Consider the following 27280-nt stretch of genomic DNA (forward strand, 5'->3'; position numbering starts at 1 on the left):
CCCAGCCGTACTGATCCAGCCTGGGACTGCACGTAAGGTGCTTAGAGCTGGCGGGGGACTATGACCCTACATGGGGATAGTTTTGTCGCATAGCCAGTGGGCTGGAGTTTATGTTCGGACCCAGTCTGGGAATAGTTTTTGTTGTAGACCGTGGGCTTATATATTGGTTTTAGTGTAAACCGGTGGACTGGATTGTGACTATCAAGGGAAGATACGAGCAGACTAGCCAGGGGTCAGGGCTCAAGACACAGACAGGGAGAGGCCGAAAGAGAGAGAGACCGAGGAGGTGGCCTGAGGCCAAGAAGGCTAGGCCCGCAGCCCGAGAGAGCAAAGACTATGGCCAGGGTCCTGCAGCCTGATCTCATAACTTCCTTGCCACTTTGGAAGAAGATATTTCAGGAAATGTGAAGTAGGGAGGCTTTGTTGATAAGAAGGGCTACAAGGGGAAAAAAAGTTAGAAGGGAGAAGCAAGTCGCTTAAAAACGTGTGAAATCGTGAGACAATGCAAGAAAAAACCCTACCATAACAGATATGCTAGATGTGCTTACTTCACAGAATAGCAATCATGCCCTGGATATGGTCAAATCCATGCTTTTAAATATAAAATGACAAGGGACTGTGGAAGGACACAAGTGTCAGTTCTCTTATCTTTACTCCCAAGGAAGTGATGGACCATGATACAGGCTTTAGAAACGTGCAGTGAAAACAAAAGAGGGACCCATCAAATCTGGGTGGATCACCATGTTAATGAGGAAGAATTGGTGACAGTCTGGAGTACAGGAAACCAGACAACTCCCCCTTAAGGAAGACTTAATCCCCAAAGTGCCAGTGTGGGGTGGGGGGAAAAGCAGTGCTTGACAATGTGAAAATAAATATGGTTTGTCACTCACAGCATGCGAATGCCTCAAACAGAATGACTCTCTGCTTTCAAAAGCTACATCAGACAAAGTCTGGTATTTCGGCCCTTTCAAATGACTGATGGACTGGCAGCAGCCACTGTGCCCTGGAGAAGGACATCAGTGTTTGCAGGGGCCAAGATAAAGAGCTGAGAAAGAAGTAGCTGTTGTTCTGGATGGAGGTGAATCTGAATTCTAGCAGGGATACTGTCCAATCAGGGCCTCCTTCTCATCCCCCTGCACCCCAGGATTTGTTTTAAGTCTCCTTCAAAGGAGTTCCTGTGACTATGAACCTCATAAAGTTACAGCAGTCAAAGATAAAACAGAATAGTCTTTGTAGTTGTCTGGAGAACACAGTAATAATTTGCCGAAATGCCAGAGATCTCAGTGAAAAGAGGCACTATTAATCAAAGGGGCAAGAGATTCCCTGGGCTAGGGACAGAAGTTTCACATAAACTGGTTTAAGTGATTGGAAACTGGTTTAAGCCTGTAACAGAACAGAAGGCCAGTGCACATAAACCAGTTTCAAAAGGGCTGACACTGGTTTAGGATAAACCTGGCTGAATGTAGTATCAGCCTTAACTGATTTGGGTCAAACTGGTTTATAAAACTTCTGTCCCAGACCCCTTCCTGGCTCAAGTTAAATCAGAGTCCCCCAGCATCCCAGCATGCTTTTCAGCCCTGGACTGGGCTGTGCTGTCTGCTCCAGAGAGCAGAGCTGGCCCCACCCCTCTGCTCCCCAGCTGGAGGGTCTGCGGACAGGGTCTGCGGACAGGGAGGGAAATTAAACTCGCCTTCCCCCGAGTACAGAGCTGCACTGCCCTGCTGGCTTACTCAGTGCTGGCTGCAGCTGTGGACTACAAATCCCAGAGGCACCTGGAAGCAGGAAGAGGAAGTGATAAGCAACCCTGCAGAGTCCTGCTGTTGTAATTGTGGACTGCAAATCCCAAAGACCTCGGGGGCAGCAGGAAGAGGAAGTGAACACACAGCCCATGCTGGTTACATGCCAGAGAGCCATGCTTTAGTGCCCCCTGGCCTCTGGCTTGAGCCACTGCAGGCATGTGGCTGCATTTCCCGAATCAAAAGTCAAATGTCTATTCATTTGCTTATTGGTTCAATCTTTGCAGCTTAGACTAAGCCCTGGGCTTTTTGACTGTCTGTACTTAGCCCTGATGATCAGCATGCATTTGCAAACTGCTTCTTTCAGCATTGAAACGTGAAGTGACACACCAAGAAGGGAGACAGACCCAATCGGAATTGGACTGGTTTCAGAAAGGATAGAAAACTGAGCTGTAAAACTCTGAGACGTATCCACCAGGCTCTGAGTTTGGGTTGTATTTTAAAAGCAGCAAAACAATCATGAGAACCCATTGAGAAACAGCTTGGGGAAAACTTTACAGGGAATGGGTGCTGAGAAATACTGTGTTAAGGAAATGCCAAGTGAGATGGGGGGCAAAATGAAGTGTTATGGTGGGAGATGAAAACTGGACCTTTCTAGCACACAAAAGAGTACAAGTATATACCAGTAAAAAGGAGCAGTTAGAAATGCTGACTTGCTTTTGGGCTACAGCCAACCAAGAGAGCTCCAAGTATCTGGTTTAAACTCAGCTTTCATTTAAAATAAAAACTGGTGTGATCAGCATAGCGCTGCTGATGTCAACGGAGCCATCACACCTTACCAAAAAAGGTCTAAATTCCTTGCCTGGTTCACCATGAAAGTCGCATATAAAATACAAAACGATCACAAGGGCTGCAAGTTCTGAGGAAGAAGCACTAAGGAAAAACCACAGGTTCCTTCATATTCCCCACCATGGGCACTGTCACCCTCAGCACTGGTAAAGTAGATCAAAAAAGAAAAAAGACTCCACAGAAGCTCTGAAAACGATCCAAGTGGATTCCTCTAGTTTCCCTGTCCAAAGATGTGATTAATCGTTGTATGTTAACAAGAACATTTTCAGCACCGCACAAGACATATGAGGCTCTAGGGACGTCTGAGGAATGGCCAGGTAATTAATGCAGGACGCCGTTCAATCCATTTCTTGGCTAAGTAACAGGCAACGGAAGAAGAAGTGTGGGAATTGCCGAATGACCTCACTCTCAGCCTCCACTAGCAACACCCACTGTTGGTTCGAATACCAGAAGGTGGTAGCAGTTAAGTAGCAACAAACAGGTTATCACATAAAATCAGACTGCATCTACTTTGCTGCTGGCCTATATTTCTCTAATGCCAATGATACTCACTGTAGCATGAGGACTCCTAGTACATTTGGCAGTGTTTGGAAATATAAGCTTTCAAATGATATAAAATGACATAAGCCCGGAATTGTGGATTTGTTTTATTAGCTCCCTGAAGTGCAGGGGACATAAATCTTTCCAAGGTAGTGGAGTTCGTTTCCACTATCTTGGAATTGCTAACATTTCTCAAAAGCCTTAAAAAGGAACACTGGTCTGTACTTGTATTTCAAAGGGCTGTTTGCCAAACTGCGGCATGTCTCTGTATCTGCCCAACTCTTACACAGAAATACAAATGCTACTTCTGGTGGTGTCGTTAGTCCAGGTGAAAGCTGAGGACCATATTAATCCAAGCGAATAGTAACTTTTTTCGGTGGAGCTACTCTGGATTTATTCTGGTAGAAGTGAAGTCAGAATTGTAATGCAGCCAACTCCAATGCCTGCTTTAAGTCACTTGTTCTCCAACCTGCCTGAAATCCTTCCCATGGAGACCATTCAGTGGCACCTAATGGGATCTGCTAGGATGGCACATTCCAACCTTGTAAAATTAGAGAGCATTTGAAGAGAAAAGGGTGTGTCAATGAGAAGGTCAAACTTCCCAACTATTAGCCTGTTCCTATTTACGGCTGCAAAAGCTGCATGCTCAAGTCAGCAAAGATGGCACTTTTGAAATGTAGAGTGCTAGCCATACAATGTGCTAAGAGTATTATGGAAAATAAGCAATGCAAAGCACAGAGCAATGCAATTTTTATGCCGTTGGCAAAGGGCAGGGCAAGAAGATGATGCTTTAGTTATTTAGATTTCTATCAAAGAAATACAGAGACAGAACATATGGAAGGCTACCATCTGGAGCGTGTGCACACTGTACAGGAACACAAGACTAGACACAATGTAAAAGATGGGGGGGAAAAATCAGTGGAAGATGACCTCAAAAATAGGCAGCAGCAGTGAACACTGGTAAATAGTGATATAAAGCACACCCTCCCCTCATAGACAATACATGATAAATAGACAGGAGCGTTGAGTGGTGTAGCGAGATAAGAGAATTAATAAACAGAGCTAAAGTTAATTACAAGAATCAGGCTGATAGGAATAAGCATGTAGAGAGACTGAGTAATCTGAAAAGTATCCTAAAGAAGAACATGCTTCTGCCAGACTTGTGGGAAAGAGAGGCATCTAAGAATAAAGCCTTGTTTAAGAGCAGACCACAGCCCCCTGCTAGCATCTGCTAATTTGCAACTGTGCAGGCTGAGAGAAGGTGACAGCTGTGGCCTGTATATAGGCCAAGAGCCACCTTGGAGTATAGTTCATCAGGCTGGCATGAGATCAATGTGGTCAGAGTCATGGGGAGGTGTTAAAAGTACTGGGAGAATACTTAATATTTAAAAAAACTAGTGAGAGCAGGAGGGAATGGGAGTCAGAGAAGACTGATGGTTATTTAGTCTGTACTGCTGGGAATGAGAAAAAGCACTCAAGCAGTGGAGCAGAAAGGGTCCGCAGGAGGGGGTCTCGCCACTGCAGCAGGCAGGAAAATGAGAGACCCGAAGAGGAGTTTTATTTTCCCGCCAGATTAAATTGGATTAAAAAAATGAATACTGAATAATAAGGATTTGTTAGAGCCGACAGCTCCTGAGGAAAGCAGGTGGGGCTCGTTTTAGTACATTAACACCAGCATTTTAAAACAAGATATTCCTTCGCAGAGGGGACAGGGAGAATATGGTGGTGATACAGGGCCAGGCTGGGATTCCCATTTATGCTGGAGCTGAACTGGGGTTCTGCCAGCACAACCAGTATCAGACTGCCGTCTCTTGTCTCCACCGCTTGAAATCGAGCAGTCCGGACCAGGTGAATTGTCAGCGTTATGGGATGACAGGCAGAGAGGAAGGGGTGCAACCATGAAAGGCAGAATAGAGGTCGTCGTCCCATTGTCTCAAAGAGACTTTGATGACTGTAGAGAAAAAAGAGCCAGGCCAGTATACAACCTTTTTAAAGAAAGTACAAAATCTGCTCAAGTGGTTGAAGTCACGCAGAGGGGGATGATGATTGAAGTTGAGAGCAGAGAAGGCTAAATAAAACGAGTCAGTCCGTGCTGACCATGGTACACTTTTGGAGAGGGTAGAGTGAGCACTAAGGATTTTTGGACAAGGAAATGGTGGATAGGATAGATATAATGATTTTTCCTCTTTGCACACAACTGTTTAATATGCATGGAGACATGCTAAAATAAAAACTTGCTGAATGCCCTAATGGAGAAAAGGATAGTGCCTCTAGCATATGTCTCCTGATGTAGTGACTCTTCTACTAGCCAGTGTAAGGTTAAAATTACACTTATAATATCTGAGGTTCAGCCTCTAATGAGAGAAGCAGATGATAGCATTGAACTGCTCTTCATTCATAAAATATATGTAGAGTCTGCAATACAACAATTAGTATCTTGTCATCATAATTTAGGGCACATGCTGTTCACCCATTAGGGTGCGGTCCAGAGTTATTTGCCTCTCAACCCAGCATAGCCAAAGAGAGCAGAAACATCAGTAGTCCTCAGAAGTGGATAAACCACCAGCTCCCATATTCTGCTATCAAGCTAAGCAATACCCAATTTGATACAGCTCGCTTTAGTTAGGGTATGTGATCAGTGAAACACAGTAATGAAATGAGTAGCAAATTTCTCCTAGCTAAATCTGACCTCACGTTAGGTTTTTTGGAAAGGGGACTGCCTTAAAATTTAGGTGATTTATTTTTACAATTGGGATTATTCAAAATGTGAGATCTCATTCCCTAATAAAACGACTCATGGATGCTATGGTTCCCTGTGATACAGGCACCACCATAAAATGTGTCCCAATTTAGGGAAAACATTTGTTAGCACTCAAGTAGCTCCTGAAGCATATTCTGAAATAAAGACCTTTATTTACAAAAGGTGTGACTGTCGCCCTATGCAGTAACTGCACATTTTGTGACGCTCACCCTTAAGAAGGAGCAAACGCAAAAGCAAACCAGCATACGGACACATGCTCAGTTGAGCGTCAGGACTCAAAGGGATGTCAGATAGCATCTGCCTCTGCCATCAGCAGCAACTTTCGAAAGCAAGCTGCACTTTCCATCTTCAAGCTCCACGCAAATCGCAGAACAACCAGACCGCTCTCAAAGCCACATGCCCGATAAATCTGTTTTACCTCCCAAGGTTTCTCTCTCCACCAGCTTTGCTCTCTCCCACAATGAAGCCAGTGTTTGAGCAGCGGTGGGAGATGGCAAATTCACATGTGGAACGTTCTGCACGCTGCCTGCATTTGCAACTGCACGATTTCCTTTATAATGACAGCATTAAACATCATCTGGCAGAGGCTTACAAGATCTGTACTTGTTTCAGTCAGTTAAATAAAAGCCTGTGAAATTCGTAGAGAACAGCGAGAGAGAAACAATTGACCTCTGGTCCTATTAATGTAGTAAGTGCCAAGTCAAGACAATTCTAATTCTGCCAAGTCAAGAAATATCTAATTCTAACATGAGAGGGAAGCTGGACAGAGAAAAAACTCCACACTTGAACATGCATAACATGCAACAAATTTGGAAAGTAAAATGAGGAGCCCCAGACTTTCCTTTCTTAATTGGTTATTTCTAATTAGGAAAATGAAAAGAGGGAAATAAAGTAAACTCTCTGAATCTGATTCTCCATCATGTTTCCTGCTGGTGAATCAAGATCAATGTAGTTTTGCCAGTGTCAAACCAGAACACCAAAGGCAGTGCACATTTAGGCTTAGTAACTTCAAATCTTGCTGGCCTGAAGTGCATGATCTCTTCTATTCACCCAGCCTCAAATCACTGTACAAAAGGTTTCACAGCTTGTCAACACCAGACACTGGGCAGAGATATTAAGGAAAAATATATAGCAGTGTCCCATTTGCCCAGATATAATCCATCTATTCTTGGTGTTTCTCTCTTGTTACTGGAGGGATTTGTCACTTTCCTCGAAGAATACATGCAAAAATAATTTGTTTAAAAAAATGAAAAGTTAAAGCTACATAAAACTTTTGGCTCCATGGGCCTTGTGCATCCAACTTCCCCTTAACCTAACCCTTTGTGTCTTGTCATGATGTTATCCTCCATTCAGCCTTCTCTGGGCTAATGAGCTACAGAGAACATTTCATTTACCTGTTTGGCTTTTCAAGTTTTACTGGTAAAATAGGCTTCTGGTCAGCCCTGGGAACTGAAATGATCTCTTTAACCAAGGAACAGGGACAGCAAACAAGCTTTCTTATGTTGTTCCACCAATTTGCCTTAACCTTCCTTTCGTTCACTGCCCAGCCTTGTGCAAATTATGCATGTCATGCCTGGCAGACTCTGCAGGGAAGAATCTTTAAAATCAATTCCCAACACTCCTGCAACACCTCCCTCAAGACCTCCTGCTGCGGATGCTGGCAGAAATCAGTCAATGATGTTTAGGCAGTGCCGCCTAAGGGAGAACTTAATTTTTTTATACTAATGTATTTATTTACCTGATAACCGATTTTCTAATTAAAACTGAAGGCAGCTTTTGATGGTACAAAAATCATGCATCCGCTAATTGATGTAACCACTTGATCTGGCTTTTGCTGTCCATCGTTCCTCTCATTCTATCAATATTGCATGAGGGGATGACTACCACTGCACCAAAACCTAAAGTCTTCATTCAAAACTCTCACTAATATCATTTGTATTATATCATTCATATTATTTGGGCAAAGTCCATTATTTGAAAGTGACCCATTAAGATGTAGCTCTGTGAACATTCAAGGAACAGAAGAGTTCTCCTACGTGGCACAGTGTACCTTACATCACAGGTATACAGAATTGCTGTTCAGTAAGGAACTATGACCATTAGACCATTTGTTTGCTTTTGTTTTCATTGGTTTCAGCAAGTAAAAGACTCGCGAGCTGTACTAGTCGGAGACATTTTTATGGTCACCGTGTCTCCGAGCTAATCGTGTTTTTTACAGCTTCCCCATGAGCTGGTTTGAATTTTGCACACATCAACTTTCAAAGTTTACTCCTATTAAAATACTGGTTGCATTTTGGGGTCAGTTTTGCTACCAATTTTATTACTTGCACTGATCAATGCAAAAAGAGAGTGAAAACACTGACATTTTCACTCTGGGTGTGCATCCCAGCACCCAACACAGGGTCCTTGATAGCAAGGTCAAGCCAAAGCAGGATTTTAATAAGCTCCTGAGCTACATTGCACCTAATAGGTTTATGGAATAAATGTATCCAGCCTGCTGCTGTTACGTGCTGTCAAATACCACAGACATTAAAGATAAGCCTGAACAAACACCCTTGATCTGAACCACAGAGTTTCCCCTGAGGGAGGTTTTAGGATCTAGATACTGAATCAGATCCAAACCTCCAGTTATCAATATCCATGAAAGTTGGAAACAGATATGAAATCCTAAAATAATCAAGAATCCTGGCATGGTGCCATTTCTAGTGGGCATATTTGTCAACCACGTTTGTATTCTTTTGAATGAATTTAGTACTGGGGAAAGGTTTTCAGAGAGAGAGTGCTAAAAAACGAAGGTCTCCCTTCATAAACCAGGAAAAGCACAAGCGGCAGCAATGCAGTATTCCCACACCGTCCTGAAGATGTGGCTCACAAAAAAGAGCACCTTTAAAAATGAGAAGGAAATCCAGGCTTCTGTTATTTCTTCAGTTTCTACCCCTTTGCGAGTGCAGCTAAAAATGGCCTGATCATAAAATAAGTTTTTGTTAAGAGAGAGGCGTCTTTCAGGAACAAAATTGAGACTGTGCATCACTCTGAATACAACCCTCTTGCCCTTTATTTGAAGTAAATGGCTCCAGTGTCAATGGAAGTAAATAAGTAAATAAGTAAACTTATTTGAAGTAAATGGCTCCCTACCTGCCTGCTCTGCACGCTCTTGTTGCCGCTAAATAGTCAACACTTACCAACAGTTACAACATTTTGCTATCTGTGATACCACAGTTATTCCCCATTCATGTGTAGGGTAATGGGATGTTAATTGAGGTGTCCTATGGGAGGAAACTTGGAAAATCTGATTTAAAAAATGATTGAGAGGAAAAAATCATTTCTGCATACAATAGATACCTCTTAATTGCCATAGCCACAGTCAAGTATCTCAAAAGAAATGGCCACTGCTGTCTCAGAAAGTATTTTCTGCTGGTACAGATTCACCTTTATTTAATCAACTGTTGCAAAAAGTAGCATTAAGATATTTTAAAATGGTGTTTCAGGCAGATTGGCTCATTTAAGATCCATAAAAGAGCAGTAAACAAAGGGTAAGCATGGGAAATACAGCAGACGCTAATTCACAACTCTAAACTGCTGTGACTCAGCTTGCAGACGTACAGGTGTGTCATTTACACACGTGGCATGAGCTCTTCAGTCATTATTTAGAGCCTTTTGAAATGCTTTATAGAGAACATTCCCAGGCAGTTATCACAATTAAAGTAGCCATGCCACTTATCACAAGAGAGAATTAAATGGGCTGTCTAATAGTAATAGCAAACCCATATTTGAAACCCACAGAGCATCATTAAAATCCGCTGGATTAGTAATTCTTTTTGGAAGATCCTTGTCATCATTAATACCATTAGCAAAGTAAATCCGCATACCGTATCCTAGAACGTACAGCTGTGCTACTAAAATGGTATTAACTGATGACTTTCAAATACCTCCTTTGCCAGCTAAAGCTGTAGGCAACAAGCATTTGCACACAAAAGATAACCTGCTCTCGATGAAATTTGTTCCTGAGCAGAAGAGCCCAGTTTAATGAGTAACAAAGGAATGAAGACTGAACCATGCCTTTGGTCCTTGCATCTAGTTCAAATAGACAGAAACCCCTGTGCCCATGAGAGGCTGGCTCACTGTAGGGCTGATGTCACGGAGACCAAATCGCTGCCAGGCTCGGGTGCTGCCATTTATGATCACAATATAACTAAATAAGAAACAACGACAAATGATAACAAATAAAAAAAACAATATAATTACCAGAAATCTTAATCCAGATGTACAACCTTATTGAATCCAAAACCTGAAGTAGGTTTTAAAGTCTACCTCTGATGTATTCAGCTTCTATTTAGAAGACACTGAGAAAAGAAGAAGAAATTCAATGAAAGTGGTTAATAGAATAGAAGGGAAAATTTCTCATGAAAAATATTATTTTAACACAGAGGCTACCTGTTAGCTAGAAAATTATGTCCTTTAACAACTGAAACATCCTTGAAGGAGGACACATGAGTAATTTTTTTTTAAATGTATGGGCTCAGACTAGTTTAGCAACCCTAAAATGTAATTTGGGCAGATCAAACACGAACAGTTCAGGAATGGGTGATCAAAATTCCTATTTCTTCTTCTTTTTTATTTATTAGAGTCTTAGAGTATGCATCCATTGTCCTAGGCATTTATCTATGAAAATGCAGACAAATATGTTGAGCCTGTGAAATGGGCAGGTAATTATTATCATTCCCATTGCACTGATGGGTAAAATAAAGCACAGAAATGATGGTGGCAGTCATGAATAGAGCCCCTTGTCTAACCTGTGGTGCAAATTGCCTAAAATTTGTGACATAAAGAAAACAGTTTCTTTTTGGTATCAGAAAAGTGCCGACTAACTCCCATAGGAGGAAAATGACCTCATTTTACATAAGGATATGATGAAGTGAAGCAGAAATAGCAGGAGACCATTTACAAAAGTCCTTTCCATGTGTGTGATTCAAGGCTTTGTTTCTTTTGTTCTCACTTAGGGATCTACAAAGGACATTGCTTCCGAATCAACCACTTCCCTGAAGACAACGACTATGACCATGACAGCTCGGAGTACCTTCTCCGTAAGTGGAAAGTTCTGTCTCCATAACAGAATTGAAGGATTAGGCTAAGCAACCCTATAGGTATCCATTTTGTAAATCTAAATCCAAGGGGTTTACTCATCCCAAGACATCATCCCAAAGCAGCAACCTGGATCCCGAGAACCCCAAACTTTAGACGTGTTGGGCCAAACCAAAACCCAATAGCTGCTCTTCTTAGAATGGACCTCTTCTCCAACAAGAGGCCATGGCAGCATACCCCAGAGACCCAGGGCAGCTATTTACTGCTCCATACTCTTCAAGCACGTGCAAGTGCAAGCTCTCCAAACCTGAATTAAACATGAAGAAGATGCTTGAGGGAAGCCAGTCCTCTGCCTCCCTTTCCCAAAATCTTCAGTGTCAGCACATCTCACCAGACCCCTTGGGAGCACTTAAGGCCTCTAGATATATATAGATGATAAAGGGGAAATGAGGGAGGATCAATTTGAAGCAAATTATGGAAGAGCCAATCAAATTGTCAGCCAGCAGTGACCAGCTCATGAGAACGGACAAGGCAGCGGTGGGGGATGGAGAGCAGCAGGGCTGGGGGGGCAAAGTCTAGGAGTTCTTGAACTTAGTCTAGGCAGATTCAGAGGAGAGTGATTTTTCACACAACTTTGCTCCCTCCATTTTGTCATGGCTCAGAGTGTAACACGAAAATAAGTGTTGTGCTGTTCCCAACGAATGGCAGTAACCCAGCACTAGGGATGGCAGCTTGAGGGCGTCCTCGCCTACTCCTGCCCTCCATGCACCAGTTTGGCAGATCTCATGGGAGTTGCCGTAGACTGTTGGAGCAGTCAGCAGGGGCTTAGGGGTATCTGCTCCAGCCAGAGTGGTACCCTACCCACCAAGGGAAATAAGGATGGGAGGGATGTTTGCTAGGCCTGTGTGAAGTGGCTAGTATTCGCTTCAGATTCGGCCAATTTGAGGGACAGTGATTCGATTCAGTGATTTGAATCACTGTCTCGAATCAATTCGTCCGAATCTGATTTGGCTACAGCTGAATCTCCAAATCTCCAAATCAGCCAGGCCCATCCCCCCTACCCACCAAGGGAAATAAGGATGGGAGGGATGTTTGCTAGGCCTGTGTGAAGTGGCTAGTATTCGCTTCAGATTCGGCCAATTTGAGGGACAGTGATTCGATTCAGTGATTTGAATCACTGTCTCGAATCAATTCGTCCGAATCTGATTTGGCTACAGCTGAATCTCCAAATCTCCAAATCAGCCAGGCCCATCCCCCCCAGCCCAACAACAAAAAAACCCCAGGACTCACCGCTCCTGCTGGAGGGGGACAATCTCCGCTGCCCCCTCCTGCCCCACAGCCCCCAGGCCATTGCAGGAGCAGTGAGTCCCGGGGTTTTTTTCTTAAAGGGATGGAGCCACAGTGGTTGGCACAGCCATGGGGGGGGAGGCTTGTGCAGAGCCCCCCATGCAATGGGGCAGTGGGGGGGAGCAGGGATTGCCCCCCTGGTCCCCTCCCCACTCTCCCAGCCTCCCCCTCCTCCGCCCCTAGTACTTACCAGCTCGAAGTCAGATACAGCTCCCTGCTGCAGCCACCAGGGATTGCCTGAATCATCAAAGACCTCCAAATCTTTTCCAGAGATTCGGAGAGCTTTGAATTGATTCAGACCTTTTAATTGGTCCCCTGATTAGATTCGGATTCGGAGATTCAGACAAATTTCCTCCAAATCGAATCACCACCCGAAGCTTCGCACAGCCCTAATGTTTGCTTTGTTCCATAGTAACACTCTTCATGTCAGTCATCTTCCAATGGAGGATTAAGCTTTACATAATAGCCCCTTCAGGTAGCCTGGGAGAGAGGATGCAAGACCAATTCTCCATGTTTCAAAGGTCTAGTCCCAGTAAACATGATAAGCAATCCTTAAACATAAGAATTGCTTGAGTTAGCACTGACAACACAACTAGGCATGCACTGGTGTTTACATCTAACATTGCAAGGATGCCGGTGTTTTTACCACTGTTTTGTCTAAACCTGCTCAGAGCAGAGCTAAGCAAAGTGGTGGTTGAAAGATGTGAGCCCTGACGACACAAGACCCTGCCTCTGGAGCAGAACAACTGTAGCTCGCGAGGAAGAGGAATGCTCTGTGAAAGACACCCGTGGCTCAGCCTGAAGGCAGAGGATGGCCCCAGAGGTCTTCAATGAACAATCCCTGCTCTGCGGGCAGTGCATGAAGCTTTACACAGGCTAGTGCATCTGTTGGGAAGAAGCTGCAAATCATGAGTGTTTGTTTCCTCTCTTCTTCTGAAGCCCACTCTCCCAACAGACACAGGGCCCTGGAACGGGACCCTATCCCCCAAGCAATTTTGCAGGGTTAGCACGATATGCCCCCGCTCTCCAACAAAGTGTTCCTCGTCTAAGTGTTTCCTTTGTGCAAAACAAGTTTCTGTCTCAAGCGAGTAGCAGCAGCTCTGAAACCCTGGAATTGAGTGTTGTGGGTGAGGGTTTCAGCTCAATGAACAGAATCTACTGGTTGATACATATAGCTGGCAAAGATGCTGTGTTATTACACTACCACTAATGATCCGAAAAGCCACTAAAAGACCCCATGCTTATTTCTAGGAAGAGACTTCTATTTTCAAAGGCAAAAAAGAGGAAAAAATGAACCTTTTAGAAAATTACAGTTACCAGAAGACGCAGATATTTTTCTTCACTCATGTCAGTTTACATCAGCCACAGTGGCTGTGTGACATGATTTCAAGACTCAGGCTGAGACAGACTGGATGAGTATGTGCAAGGCTGCATTTACCTTTCATACTGAATCTTGAAACTAATGTTAAACTGATGCCAAGTCATCTTTAAAAAAGGTGTCATTAGAAAAAGGACGAGGTGAAATAGCAATTACAGAGGATTTTGATAAATGCATGTTATGTCATACCTATTTGAAGAAGATTACTGACTGCTCTATGTTGAAAACAGGGTCTAGGTCCTCACTGCGTGCAGCTGCTCCTATATAACTTCTATAGGACTGCTGGAGTGACTCAGGAGCATAAGCCACATTTTCAAAAGTGGCTTAGGCACTTGGATCCAGATCTTTAATGATATCTTGGCAACTAAGGATGCACAGAAGGGTCTAATGGATGCAACAGGGATGTTAGCTGCCACCTGCCTAATCATACTCACCCTGCCTTGATGATTTTCTGTGTGGAAGAGTCTCCCACAGAGACATGAGCAGGGCACTTGTCAGCTGTGGCCCACCTGACACTTTGTCCAGTCTCCCTGCATGGGCTGAGCTTAGTGCAGGCAACCACTGTGCGTGCCAGGGTCCTCATCTGTTCTCAGGTGAAATAACACAATCTCCAACTCCTTTTGCAGCCACCCTATGGCTTGCAGGTTTTAGCAGTCCAAGCCCTTCTGTGGCTCATCTTTTCTGGCACTCAGGAACTGGAGACAGTATGGAGGGTCCAGGCCCTCCCAACTCAGCCAGGCCTAGCACCCCGTCTGGCTTCATGCATGTACCCTGCAGACTGTGCTCCGCCAGTGCAATTCCTTGGGCTACTTTCAGATTTGGACGTGGACACCTCCTGCCATGCTTCCCGGACATAGTCACCACTATACTGACTTGCCTGTTCAGACCATTGACCCTCTCCACTTTGTCCCCTGCTCTTTCTCCATGCAGCCATCAGACTTGCGGCTCCAGCTTGCTGCTCTGCTCCACCCTCTCCTGGGATGCGCTCTGGAGCTGTCCAGCACCAACCCGGATGCTCCTTTACTCCGTGCTGGTTTGGAGCCAAGGGTCTTGGCTGTTTTACCCTGCTCCTCTAAAGTTGATGAAGCTGATTTCCCTTAAAGGGCCAACCTCCCCACTGTTACTTTCCTCCTAAGCAATAGGGGAAGGGGACCCCGTTATGCTGGCAATTACACGGGTGCCTCTGCAGTTTAGGTACAGAGTTTCCAGCGGACTTGGAACTGAACACTTCTGTAAATCCTGGTAGGCATCTGTTTGCATTTTCAGGTATGTACACACAGGTGGTTAATCTGGCCTTTGACAATCTAAATTCTGTTTAAAGTCAGTGAAGCTACAGCTCCTACGGTCCAGATACTAAAGCGATTTAGAACCCTAATACGCATTCAAACCAATTTTGAAAATGGGACTTAGGAGCCAAAGTGAATCCTGACTCATTCACTTTCAAATATGATGGGATCGAATCTGTGATCCCAACAACCACACCTCCTGCCATGTCACACGTGCGTGGCAGGATATGTGATTTTGGGATCAGGGGTTATCTCCCAACTGTGCCTTACTTGCTGGTGTAGGGGGAACCCAGGATCATGAGCTCAGGCACCCCTTGTACTGGCAAAATGAAACTGGGAGGCCTACAATCAGCTGATCGCCAGTTAAGACTGGGAACCAAACTTGTCCCCAGCCCTGGCTGCCGATCAGCTGATTGTCAAAACCCCAGCTGGGAGGCACAGGGACCCTGGGATCTGGGGCGTACATGTGGATTTAAGTCTTGGCACATGGGCTCCCCAGGCACCAGGAGCCTTATAAACCCTATTGCTGCCCAGCTGGGCTACACATGGGATTTTTACTCATCCCCAGGCCCAGGGGTCCCTGGGAATGGGTTGAAGCAGCAGTCTCTGGACTCCCCTGCTCCAGGACCCAAAAAGCCATGTGTGTTGCCCAGCTGGGTGGCACACAGGGTTTTGACAAGTTATGGGGCACAAATGGCCACACATTCAGTTTAAGGCATAATACAAACAAGTCTCAGAATTAATCTGCATTATATATTATATGTGGAATAAGTGTATGGCTTCTTATGCCTTAAATTGACTTGCACATGGGGCCAGGTTACTATTTAAGGCATAATTAACCTGTAATGTGTCAGGGGCCTAAGTGACCAATACACTTTTGAAAATGTTATCCCTATATTTGTCTAAAGACATTTCCAGCTCAGACCTTTGGCAGAATTAGTTATTTGACTGCAATATCTGGCAGTTCCTCATATACCACAGGCAACTGTATGGCTGGATTACTAAGACGTGCAGAAGCGGGTATCTTTCCCAGTATTTAGAAGGAAACATTGACTCTAACTTGACATCTTTGTCCCTCTCTGAAACCACTTCCTGCTCCATAATGCCCATATAATTAAACCGTTTTTTCTCCTCGATTGCTTCTCATTACAACACAAGCACTTTTCAGTGACGATGGAGGCAGGAAGTGCTTTGTAGATTTTGCATTGCTCAATTACAGAGCGGGGGAGTCACCCTAATCTGAGCATGTTAAACTCTGAAGGGTTCACAGGATTTTTGAGAGTTCAAACATTGGCAAAAGCTGGTGCACAGCCTGCTTCACTATGACCAGCATATTGTAAGCAGGCAAAAGGCAAAATAAAGGTTTCAGATTTTACGAGTGTAAGGCCTTGATCTGAAACGAAGCTCAGTGAAGTCAACAGAAAAACTAACCAGTTCCAGAGGCCTGATGCAAAGGGATGTATGTGACAGGAAAAAATCCTGTGCAATAAAGAGATTTATATATACTTCGATTTTCCTATTTTATCGCTTAGGCTTTCCACTGAATAACAAACAAATGACAGGTGCAATTACCGCAGATATGTGCACAGAAGCATAAATACAAGTCACATTCAATCTTTCATGGAGAAAGTATACTCCATTCTGTATGTGTATTAAAATAGCCCCTTCCCATGGCTACAGAGAAACTCCACAAGCAGCAAAGACTTACTGCTGTGCTGCGCTTGTACCAAGCAGAACGTAACACAATTGCTGGCCTTGCCACCGCGCATCATCTGAACAGCACGGGCCCTGGACACTACAGCTTTATCTTGCTAGCCGTGTCTGGTGAAACCACACAGAAATAAATGGAGTTGCATCTGTGGAAGAACTGAATTTTATTTTGCTCTTTGGACAATTTGCACTTGCACCTCATCCTTCAAGCTAGCTTCTAAGGTTAAATCTGGTCAAACAGATTTCCCTGTTGCTGTTTTGTGGCGTGCATATTTATAAAAGGAATCCTGAAAAGTTTTTAATTTTAACCTGACACAGGGCAATTAGGATAAACTAAAGAGACAAATCACCTGATTTAAGGCTTGAGATCTGTTACAATATATTCAGTCCTGGATCAGTTCTATAAGTCCAATACTTGACAAACCATCAGATTTATGAAAAATAATGTCAAATACCACTGAAGCCCAAGAAAAACAGGGATTTTTCTCATTCCGCTATATAAAGCATTAATGAAAGTTTGTGAATGATCTCACTCGGAAATCAAATCTAGTGTACAATGTTTCTGTGTTTGATAAATGTATTAGTTCTGGTTTTCTATCCCACTATGGTTCCTTTTGAGCGGGATTCCTTTAGTTATTGTGTCTACAGCTTAGGAAGGCAAGCTGAAGAGGTCAGGTATTATGAAACTGGGACCAATTATTTCAGCCAAAACACTGTAAACATTAGCAGAAACTTTTCCTCAGAGCCCATGCCACGAACAAACCACGTGCCCACGCAGCAGAACAAGGAGATTTTGCTGGCTCTCGCATGGACCGATTGTATTGCTCATAGGCGCTTTTATTTTTGCCGGATGGGGACTAAGATGATGGACACGTGGAAACCACATGCAGGATGCTTTCTCTCACACCCTGTAATTACAGCACATTGGAGCAGACTCAATTAATATGCAATTAATATGAACTCGATTAATCAAGTCTGCTGGAGCATACTAATTAGCACACTCCCGCAGCCTTGGTGTCTTGTGTATTCAGCATCCCCGCACTTCAAAGTCCTTTAACTAAAGCTCCTCAGCTTGAGCCCTGACACCCTCTTCCCAAGGCAGGGCCAGGACCCTCAGGCCCCCATGTACTCAGTGCTGATGGTATTGTTCATTCATATGGTTTATGCCTCATTATTTCAGCACAGTTTGGCCAAGATAACTCAGAAAAGCCAAGTATGTGAAAAGAAAGGGCCCACCTTTCCCAAAAAGAAGGTCCAGAATCTCAAAAGTGCATCTGCAGCTCACCTGAAGTTACTGCAATTGCTGGCACGCATCAGGAAGGTATGCATGTTAGTGATAAGTTAGGCATTTAGAGGAGCTGATTTACAAAGGTCCTTTGGCACCTACAGATGCAGACAGGGACCTAACATAATTTGCAGAAGTGCCTAAATTAGGCAGGCACATCTCCTCTCAATGGACATTGAATGCCAAACCTGCTTAGGTACCTATTTGCATCTTTAGTTGCAGAAATTCTTCTAAGGAAGAATTTCTTTACTGTCCTAGCCCCCAAGGTCTGGAACAGCCTGCCACCGGAGGTGGTTCAAGCGCCTACATTGAACACCTTCAAGAGCAAACTGGATGCTTATCTTGCTGGGATCCTATGACCCCAGCTGACTTCCTGCCCTTTGGGCAGGGGGCTGGACTCGATGATCTTCCGAGGTCCCTTCCAGCCCTAATGTCTATGAAATCTATGAAAATATTTTTTGAAAGTATGGCCTCTAGACTTTGACCTTGCAAACTGCACAAGCATCTATGGATGCAAGCCAGCGTTTTGCTTGCTTTACTAGCCACAGCATTGCATTGCAGGCTCATGTTCATCTTGCGGTCAATGATGACCCCCAAGTCTCTTCCTGCCGTAGTGCTAGCCAGCCGAGTACTGCTGAGCCTATAAGGATGCTGCAAGTTTTTCCTCCCAAGGTGGAGAAACTTGCATTTTTCAGTGTTAAACACTGTCAGGTTCTCGTCTGCCCATTTCTTGAGCCTGTCCAGGTCAGCCTGGATCGCCCTCCTGTCTTCAGGTGTGGACGCTTTACCCCAGAGTTTGGTGTCATTGGCAAACTTGGCCAGTCCACTTCTGACTCCAATGTCCACATCATTAATGAAGATGTTGAACAAAACAGGTCCAAGGACAGAGCCTTGGGGGACCGCACTGGGCACAGGCACGACAACGATTGACTTCCATCAACCACCACCCTCTGGGTCCTACCATGGAGCCAATTCCCCCGCCAGCGAATCGTGGTGTGGCCAAGGCCGCAGTTGGCCAGTTTTGCCCAGAGGTGATCATGGGATACCAGATCAAAGGCTTTTTTAAAGTCAAGATATATGACATCAATCTCTTCTCCCTTGTCCAGGTGATAGGTCACCTGGTCATAAAAGGAAATGAGATTGGTCAAGCAAGACCTACCTGCAACAAACCCATGCTGGCTCACGATCCCTCATGATGTTGCCATCGGCCAGTCTGTTGAGAATGGCCTCTTTGATAATCTTTTCTAAGACCTTCCCCGAGATAGAGGTCAGGCTGATGGGCCTGTAGTTAGCCAGATCCACTTTCCTCCCTTGCTTGAAGACAGGCGCCACATTGGCCTTCTTCCAGTCTTCGGGTACTTCACCAGAGCGCCAGGAGCTCTCGAAGATCCGTGCCAGGGGCTGGGCTATGATGCTCGCCAACTCCTTGAGTACCCTGGGGTATAAACCGTCAGGGCTGGCTGACTTGAGGGCATCCAGCCTCTCAAGGTGTTCCTTCACGAGGTCAGTATTGATCTGACTTTCAGGGAAAGTAAAGCCCAAAATAGAAAGGAAGAGCTCTTCAGTTTCTTTACCATTAGGGGTGTCATAATGGGTAGTGGTGCAGAAAATTGTATGCAGACAGGAGAGTAAAGGGAAAAGTATGTGTATGAGGGAAGGCAAGGGGAACCCAAACTGGATTCCCTTCATGTTTTTTGATGCACTGACATTTTATTACCAGTATGGGCAAACATATGTAAATTGTGCATAATATAGAGGAGCTGCTTTTAAATTTCAAACCAAAAATACACATAGTAGAAGCAGAAAGCTGTAGTATTATGTGGAAAGAAATTACACATGCTTGCATTAATTAATAAAAATATTATCACCAGAGCTGCTTGCTAGAAGGAGAACAGCCGGCTCTGTTTATTTGCTATGTCTAGCAAGCTCCTCCAAGTAAAACCATTGCAGCATTTTAAAGAAAGGCTTTTAGTTTAGGTGTAATTAATATGAAAGACGAACAAAAAGCCTACCTAATCAGAATTTGCTGTCTTTGTCCAAGATATTGATGAGTAAGGAATTATTCTTGGTGCCTTTTTGTTACCCAAGCTTAAGAACTTTAAAGCATTTGCTGGTCCAAGGATGAGTGCTTAGGGCTTCTGAATAAGCGGTCTCTTTGAGGACACCCAAAAGTGATGCACCTGAAATCAATCACTGCTTTTGAAAATCCTGGCCCTCAATCATTATATTGTATGCTATATTATAGTACAAGGAAATGTCAGTAAAGTGGAATCCCAGCATTCAGGATGTCCTGGTGAATGGCCTTATGTCTCCATTAAAGGACTTGCTGTTTAACAAAAGACACCGACTGAATAGCAATGCCTCTGTCTGGACAGCTGCGGAGTTTACCATCTGACCCGTAGAGTCGGGCAGAGACCCCATCTGTGATAGTGACAGAGCTTGCTTGTCCGCTTGCGCAGCAAGGACTGCTCTGAGACTCAAGGAATGAGAGCAGAGAAAGCGCAGCGGTCGTGTGAGCAGCCGACGAAGGCAGCAGCAGGCTGCGATGAAGCAGCCCATACATTTTCTGCACAGATCCCAGCTAGAACTGTGCAAACAATGGGGAAATATTTTCCATGCACATTCATCCTGAGACGGGTTCTGGCTGCCTTAAGCTGCTTAAACCACCGTGCTGCAAATGTGGCCAGTTTGAAAAGAAGTTGATCTGAACCCATGCTCTAATGGGTTAGGAAAATACCCCAGACAGCACATCCGATAGGGAGTAAAATGCCTTGTATGTCAGGCTAGGTGCCATTCACACTACTACAATTCAGAACAGTTGTAAGCTGTTTGGGCACAAACTGTGTTTATACAGCATCAGTAGGGTCTGGGTCTGTAATTGGGGCTTGTAGAAACGACTGCAGTGCAAATACAATAATAATGGGGGCATGAAGTGCCCAGTCGTGTTCCTTTGGCAGTCAGAGCACATTTGGTATTGATTGCCAGGTCAGCAGGATGGGGCTCTGCCTGGTAAACAGCCAGGTTCGAGTGTGGTTTGCTAAATTGGGAAAACCGCTGTCCTCAAAAACAAAACAAGAAACATCAGAGATGACATCTGGCAATTTCTCCTAGAGAAATGGGCATTGCTCATTCAGATTTCACCCAAGAGAAAACACATCGCGGATAGCACCATATTGTCGAACCGGAGAACTGGAACGCGTTGCAATTTCCCCCCCGTCAGTGTGTTTAACCCCCTGCGTCCCCAATACCAACAGTTAGCTGAGTCCTGTCGTGTCCTCAGCCCTCTCTGCATCCTCTTTGTGGTGCGGCACAAACCCACTACTAATGCCATTCCTAGTGTCCTTAAGACTTATTGCTTTCATGATGGTTTCTCTTTCTCCCTTCAGTTCCTTTACCTTGGTACGCTTGTGAAAAAAACGCTTGCCCCTTTATCTTTGTTAAAAAATTCTCAGTTTTGGCAAGAGTTTAAAGTGCATTTTTCTCCCCTACTCTCCAGGTTCCTATTTTTAAAATGTTTGCTCTTGATCACCCCTTGCAGGTCTTCCTGCCATATTCCTTCCCCCTCCATTTTCGTTTGTACCCTGCTGTCTTCCCCACCCCGTTTATTCTTTGTTCCCATTCATTTAATTTCTTCCTCTTCTCATTCCTTTCTGTTCCTGTCTCACCTAACTCTGCCTTGGTTTTGAAAGCTGGCTAATGTTTTATATATTCTCCCGGGGTATCAGACAGTCCATGTTGATGAGTAATCTGAAAGCACTTAAAATATTCCCCAAAACAGAGCGATAACTGGCCTCAGTTACCCTTCACTAATATTTCAGACACTCTATTCTAAATTTCTGCATTTGTAAAAGTCAGAGAACTAACTCCAACTCCGTTCATATGCCACAGGAGACAGGGATGCAGGAAGCGCTGTCATGAGGCAGTGGATTGAATTATCTAAAGGCTGTTGACATCATGCATGGGCATCTCATAAAGCCGCAGACCTGGCATTATACAGTTAATAGTCTATGGATAATAAATACAGTTAATAAATCTGTGGATTTTTTCAGTGCTTTTGCCTGTGAGAATTATTCTCTGTCCTCCTTGGCTGGTGCATTGTCACAAATGTTCCCCACGCAGTTGCATCAAAAGGCAGATTATAATAACAACCCCAAACTTTCCAGTGAAAATCTCAAACCACTTAAGAAAAGCAGATGGAAAGTACATGCAGTCACAATCACTTGGTGTCAGTCGCATCCACTGTCTGTCCATGACCTTGGGTCTAAAAACCCTGCATCCAAATACCACCTCAGTTATGATCAGGTAGAAGTTGAGGGTCACCCTATGGAAATGTGTCTTGTAATCTCCATGCTAGCACCAGAAAAGGCATCTGGACTGATTACTGTCTGTCATGTTTTTTCTCTTATCTTTCCCTCAGGCATTGTCCGTGCCTCCAGCGTGTTTCCCATCCTAAGCACTGTATTACTACTGCTGGGAGGACTCTGTGTTGGAGCAGGAAGGATTTACAGCAGCAAAAACAACATTATTCTCAGTGCTGGGATTCTTTTTGTTGCAGCAGGTATGTTCTTGCCTGAAATTTAGTTATTTAGTAGCATTTCCTTTCTAAATTGGAAATGCAAAAGCACAGACAAGGCTCAGCAGATATGTAACAAGCCTACATGAAATATGCATCTATGATGTGCTGAGGAGATAGGGGCAGGTTTGCTGAAAGAGTCCATGTTCGCAGATGAACTTGAACTCCTCTCCGCTGCATTCACTCTCCACTGACCGTGAAAGAGGAGGAAAGACAGGCCAGCAGCTACAGTGCTAAACGACAGTGCTAAATTGAGTCTTTAGTGATGTGGGGGCTCAATTCCCTGTTGATCACACTCTTGCTGTAACTTGGGCCCACATTCTTAAAGATACTCAGCTTTCAATAAACTTATGGAGCTGGATCCAAATTTTGTAGCCTCAGCTCACCTCTGAAGATGACCACGCGAGAGATTTTAGAAGTAAAAGGCACACAAGTAGCTGAAACAAGTTATTGGGAGCAGCCCTGAATAACCCAGTTGTGCATTTTACAAACAACGCTAGTGGATTTCTGAGAGCACAGCAGCGACGTGAACATACTGTGGGCGGGTGTGAACGTCCTCTCAGACAGCCGGGGGCTTGAAAAAGCTCCCTGGATACTTACATAACTTCCAGATCTTTGCTGCAGTTGCTGACACACATAAAGGAGTGCATTGATCTTCATCATCCCCGGCAAGGTGTCTGCATTTCGGTTTGCCATTCCCCCTGTGGTTTGGTTTACTGTAGTTTCCAAACAGAGCAGATGGCAAGCTGCACGTCGGTCTCTTTGGTCTGTTCCATGGATTTTCTTCCAATATATTAGGCTCTTTCGACTCCTTCTACATGGGGAAGGGCATCTCTGACCCTTTCCTGAAAATATTCCATGGGATTAAATCTGACATTCCATGGGATTAAATCATGCTCGCCTTTCTTTCCCTTTCTTGAGGAAAGTTTCCCAGGATCTAACTCCCAAGCAGCGCACAGACTTTCAAGGGTCCTGTCAGAAGACCCACAGGGCCTCTTACTGCTCCCATGCCTAGGATTTGAAAGGAATCAGAAACTCCCTCTTAGGCAAATATCATGCGACAGAGTATTTCCTAGACATGCTACAACATCAAAATCCTGGAAAGGCATTTAGCTAATGAGTTTTTCTGGAAAGATGGTTTCTTTGTCCTTCAGCAAAGGCCAGAAATCCCAATGTTTTATACTTTTTAAAGGCATTAAAATGAGATGACTGTATAGAATCTGAAGTAGGTGTCTTTCATAGATAAGGCCTGATTTCCCCCTCAAGTATTGCGACTTGAAAAAGCTGCCTGGGATACGCTAGCACATTTTTCATGCTAGAAATATCATAGAGCACTAGGCACATTGCTAGTATCTTTCCACAAACCCACAGATTAAGCATGCAGCATTTAGATGAAAGTTTAGCAAGGTGCAAAGCATCTTATCTTGATCAAAGTGAACCGAGATCAAAATGTATTTTTATTACCAGGTCTGAATATTAGTGATCTACTAAATACAAACTAAGTTCCTGAATACCACCATTCTCTGTCACTAAACAAAGAATTACAGCCTGGTCTTGTGAGCTGCGTAAGCGATGTGTAAATCAGCGTGACTCGGTGGGTGAGGGCTCTGCTGGCGTCCAGAGGCCTGGGCTCCTGTCCGGCCTTCCTAGTATCCTGCAGCGAGATCTTGAGAAGGCCACAAGCTCTTTGTGGCCATTTTCTCCACTGGTAAAACGATGCTCATCTCCTTTCGTGAAAAATGTTGAGATCCGTGTCTGAAAAGTACGTCATATCCCTGGATCCAACTTACACTGAAGCAGGTCAAAATATTTCCACCGACTTCAAAGAAAGTTGTCTCAGGCCTTTTAAGAGCTAACTAATATAAATTATTCAATGAGATCAGGCCTTTAGTTTCCAATATGCACTTTTATTTCATCCCCCAGACAAGGCACCATATTTGGCTTTGCTCTTATGATTTGTTAATGCTGTTTTAAGGCAAATAAATTAAATCTTGCATGGTAATAACTAAGTTGTTTTGGATCTAGAGTAGCAGCCTATAGCCTATGGGCCAGATCCAGCCTGCAAAGTGATTGGATCTGGCTCGTGGCAGCATGGGATCTGCAGCATGCAGCTCAGCCTGGTGTGTACCTCTTCTCTGCACTACGCCAGGCCACCGATCTCGACCCCTTCACAGTGTCCCCCACCCCAGAGCCTTCCCAGATGCTCTCTTTTACCCTCTGCTTACAACTGCTTGTGCATTTGCTCCCCCCCACTGCTGTTGGGGATAGGCATCGGCAGCAATGGCAAACGGGGGAAGCGGCAGCAGGCAGCTTGGGTGCTGCGGAGGGGGGAGCTGAGGAGAGGAGCAGTGCCCCCCAAAGGGATCGGTGGCCCACAATGCCAGCTGGGTCTCAAGCAGTGGCTCACCGCTCTAAAAGGTTGATAACCACCCGATCTAGAGGATGGTGCGGCATGAGATTTTTGTCTTCCCATCTCCATAAAGACTAATTTTTAGTTTTTCTTTCTAGGATTAAGTAATATCATAGGAATCATTGTCTACATATCAAGCAATGCTGGTGACCCAAGTGACAAGCGAGACGAGGACAAAAAGAACCATTACAGCTATGGCTGGTCTTTTTATTTTGGAGCTTTGTCTTTTATTGTGGCTGAAACCATAGGAGTGCTGGCTGTGAACATTTACATTGAGAAAAATAAAGAGCTGAGGTTTAAGACCAGGAGGGAATTCCTTAAGACTTCTTCTTCTCCTTATGCCAGGATGCCAAGCTATAGGTACAGGAGGAGGAGGTCCAGATCAAGTTCTAGATCGACAGAGCCTTCTCCGTCTAGGGACGTTTCCCCAGTTGGCATGAAGATTTCAAGCTCCATCCCCATGAATGAAATTTCCATGTACACTTTATCCAGAGAGCCCCTGAAGGTTACAACTGCAGCCAGTTACAATGCAGAACAAGAAGCCAGTTTTCTGCAGGTCCACAACTTCCTTCAGAAGGAATTTAAAGAAGGACTACATGTCAGCATGGTCAACAGAAGAACAACACCTGTTTGAAGGGTTTTTCCTCCCCTCTCTCTTTTTTAAAATGTGAAACCAGAATGGATCTTAAGAGAAGGAGAAGTTTTAAAACTCTCTTTTACTTCTTGAAACAACATATGCTGGGGCTGGTAAATGAAGACCTGGGAATACTGGAATGACTTAAAGATATTATACGTTCATAGTTTGGTTGTCTTTTTTAACGCTATTTGGAGTTTGTTTCATTCTGGTGTCAAAAAGGTGAAAACAGTTCACGGCCCTGCACTTTGGTTATGCGTACCATGTAGCAGTGAGACTGGAAAAGTTGAGCTGCCATTGTGTTTTAAAGAGATGTATAACAATTTCAGTATGATTTTTAAGAAGTATAATCCCTTAAAATAAACTAAATATATCTCATTTCCAAGCCTGAGGCTGATAACCAATGGAGCCTAATGCTGTCCTTCAAAACTTAACTACCATATGATCCAGTTTCCTTTGACACAGGCAAAAAAAGGGAACTGAGCTCTGTCTCAGAAGCAGCTGCCTCCTGAAGAAAATGAAATACAGGAGGGAAAAGTATTTGCAGCCAGCTTGTGCTACTGGACTATAGCATGCCAAGTGCTGCACGGTGCAAAGGCAGGGTCATGTGCAGCGATAAGCCCTGCCTCCCCTCTTAGTCATAGTCTTGTGCAATACAACCAAGGCGTCTATGGAGGAGGTGCAGAGGCAGGTGTGGAGACAGGATGGATGCACTCTATAATAAGTAAATGGTACAGAATTAAAGTAGAAAGCAGCTCAAGTATATTTGCAAAAATCCTTTCTTGCCTAAAGTTTTAAAAAACTTGAATTGCCTCACTGCTAACAGCCTAGTGCCTGATCCAGCAAGGGGCTGAGCACTGCGTGTCAGGAGAGGTGTGCCAGACCTCTCAGAATTCGGCCCCTATATCATCCCCATGTTGCAAGAAATGGAAATGGAGCTGGGCCCGATGCCAGTGAAACCGGTGATTCCATAACAGTCGCACTATTATTTTTTCTTACTGTTTCACAAGTGTGACACTAATGTTAGTGTAATTTAAGGCATCAAAGCTATGTGTATATGAAAATGGAAAGCAAATATATTGATTCATTATTCAGAACAGCAAATATTTCTGCAGCAACATGGAGTGCTAGTTGGATGCTGACTATTTTTTAAAACAGAACAAAAGTGCTCATGGTTTACTAAATATTTATTAAACTTTTTATTATTAATAAGTGCCACATGGCACAATTATAGTTGTTTTTTTTGCTGAAACAGTGGTTCAAAGCAATTTAATTTATTCCTTAATAATGAAATGCAGAGAGCCCACAGTAGACCCCATGTATCACCTAAGGTGGGGAAAAAAACAGACGTGTCCTTTTTACTTCTTTATGAGGTTTCTGAAAAGGTTTGAAATACTTTCTTAGATTCCTACTCAGCTTTTTATACTAGAAATTTAGGCTGGGATTTTCAGAGGAGCTTAAGGGTTTGGTGGAACAGTAATAGAAGTCAATGAAAGTCTCTTCATCAGCTTCAACGGGTTTTGGACCTGGGCATGTGGGAGTTGGGTAACCAGTTCCTGTTGAATTCCAGCAAGACGTGGACATCAAATGCCTGTAGGCTCCAGGGTTTTATCTGCCCTGGAACTTGAGGGTGACTAAAAAGTACTAATGAAGTGATGATATCACAACAGCCAAGGCAGTGAATGCCGA

At 44.1% G+C, this 27280-nt stretch overlaps 1 protein-coding gene across 1 annotated transcript; it reads left to right on the forward strand.

Moving 5' to 3' along the window:
- The first annotated feature begins 5023 nt into the window (after window positions 1-5023).
- Window positions 5024-25591, forward strand: CACNG4 (calcium voltage-gated channel auxiliary subunit gamma 4). The gene is made up of 4 exons (XM_025196234.1): window positions 5024-5123; window positions 10887-10970; window positions 22392-22532; window positions 25056-25591. The coding sequence occupies exons 1-4, from the start codon at window positions 5024-5026 to the stop codon at window positions 25589-25591; spliced, it is 861 nt and encodes a 286-aa protein (XP_025052019.1).
- The last annotated feature ends 1689 nt before the right edge of the window (window positions 25592-27280 follow it).

This window comes from Alligator sinensis, unplaced genomic scaffold (genome assembly GCF_000455745.1).
Source record: "Alligator sinensis unplaced genomic scaffold, ASM45574v1 scaffold282_2, whole genome shotgun sequence".
Classification (NCBI taxonomy): Eukaryota; Metazoa; Chordata; order Crocodylia; family Alligatoridae; genus Alligator; species Alligator sinensis.

Excerpts from the sequence above, each read along its gene's own strand:
- CACNG4 (XM_025196234.1), top strand. The coding sequence starts at position 5,024 with ATGAAAGGCAGAATAGAGGTCGTCGTCCCATTGTCTCAAAGAGACTTT. Across the intron at positions 10,971-22,391 it reads CAGCTCGGAGTACCTTCTCC|GCATTGTCCGTGCCTCCAGC; the intron begins GTAAGTGGAAAG and ends TCTTTCCCTCAG. Across the intron at positions 22,533-25,055 it reads GATTCTTTTTGTTGCAGCAG|GATTAAGTAATATCATAGGA; the intron begins GTATGTTCTTGC and ends TTTTCTTTCTAG.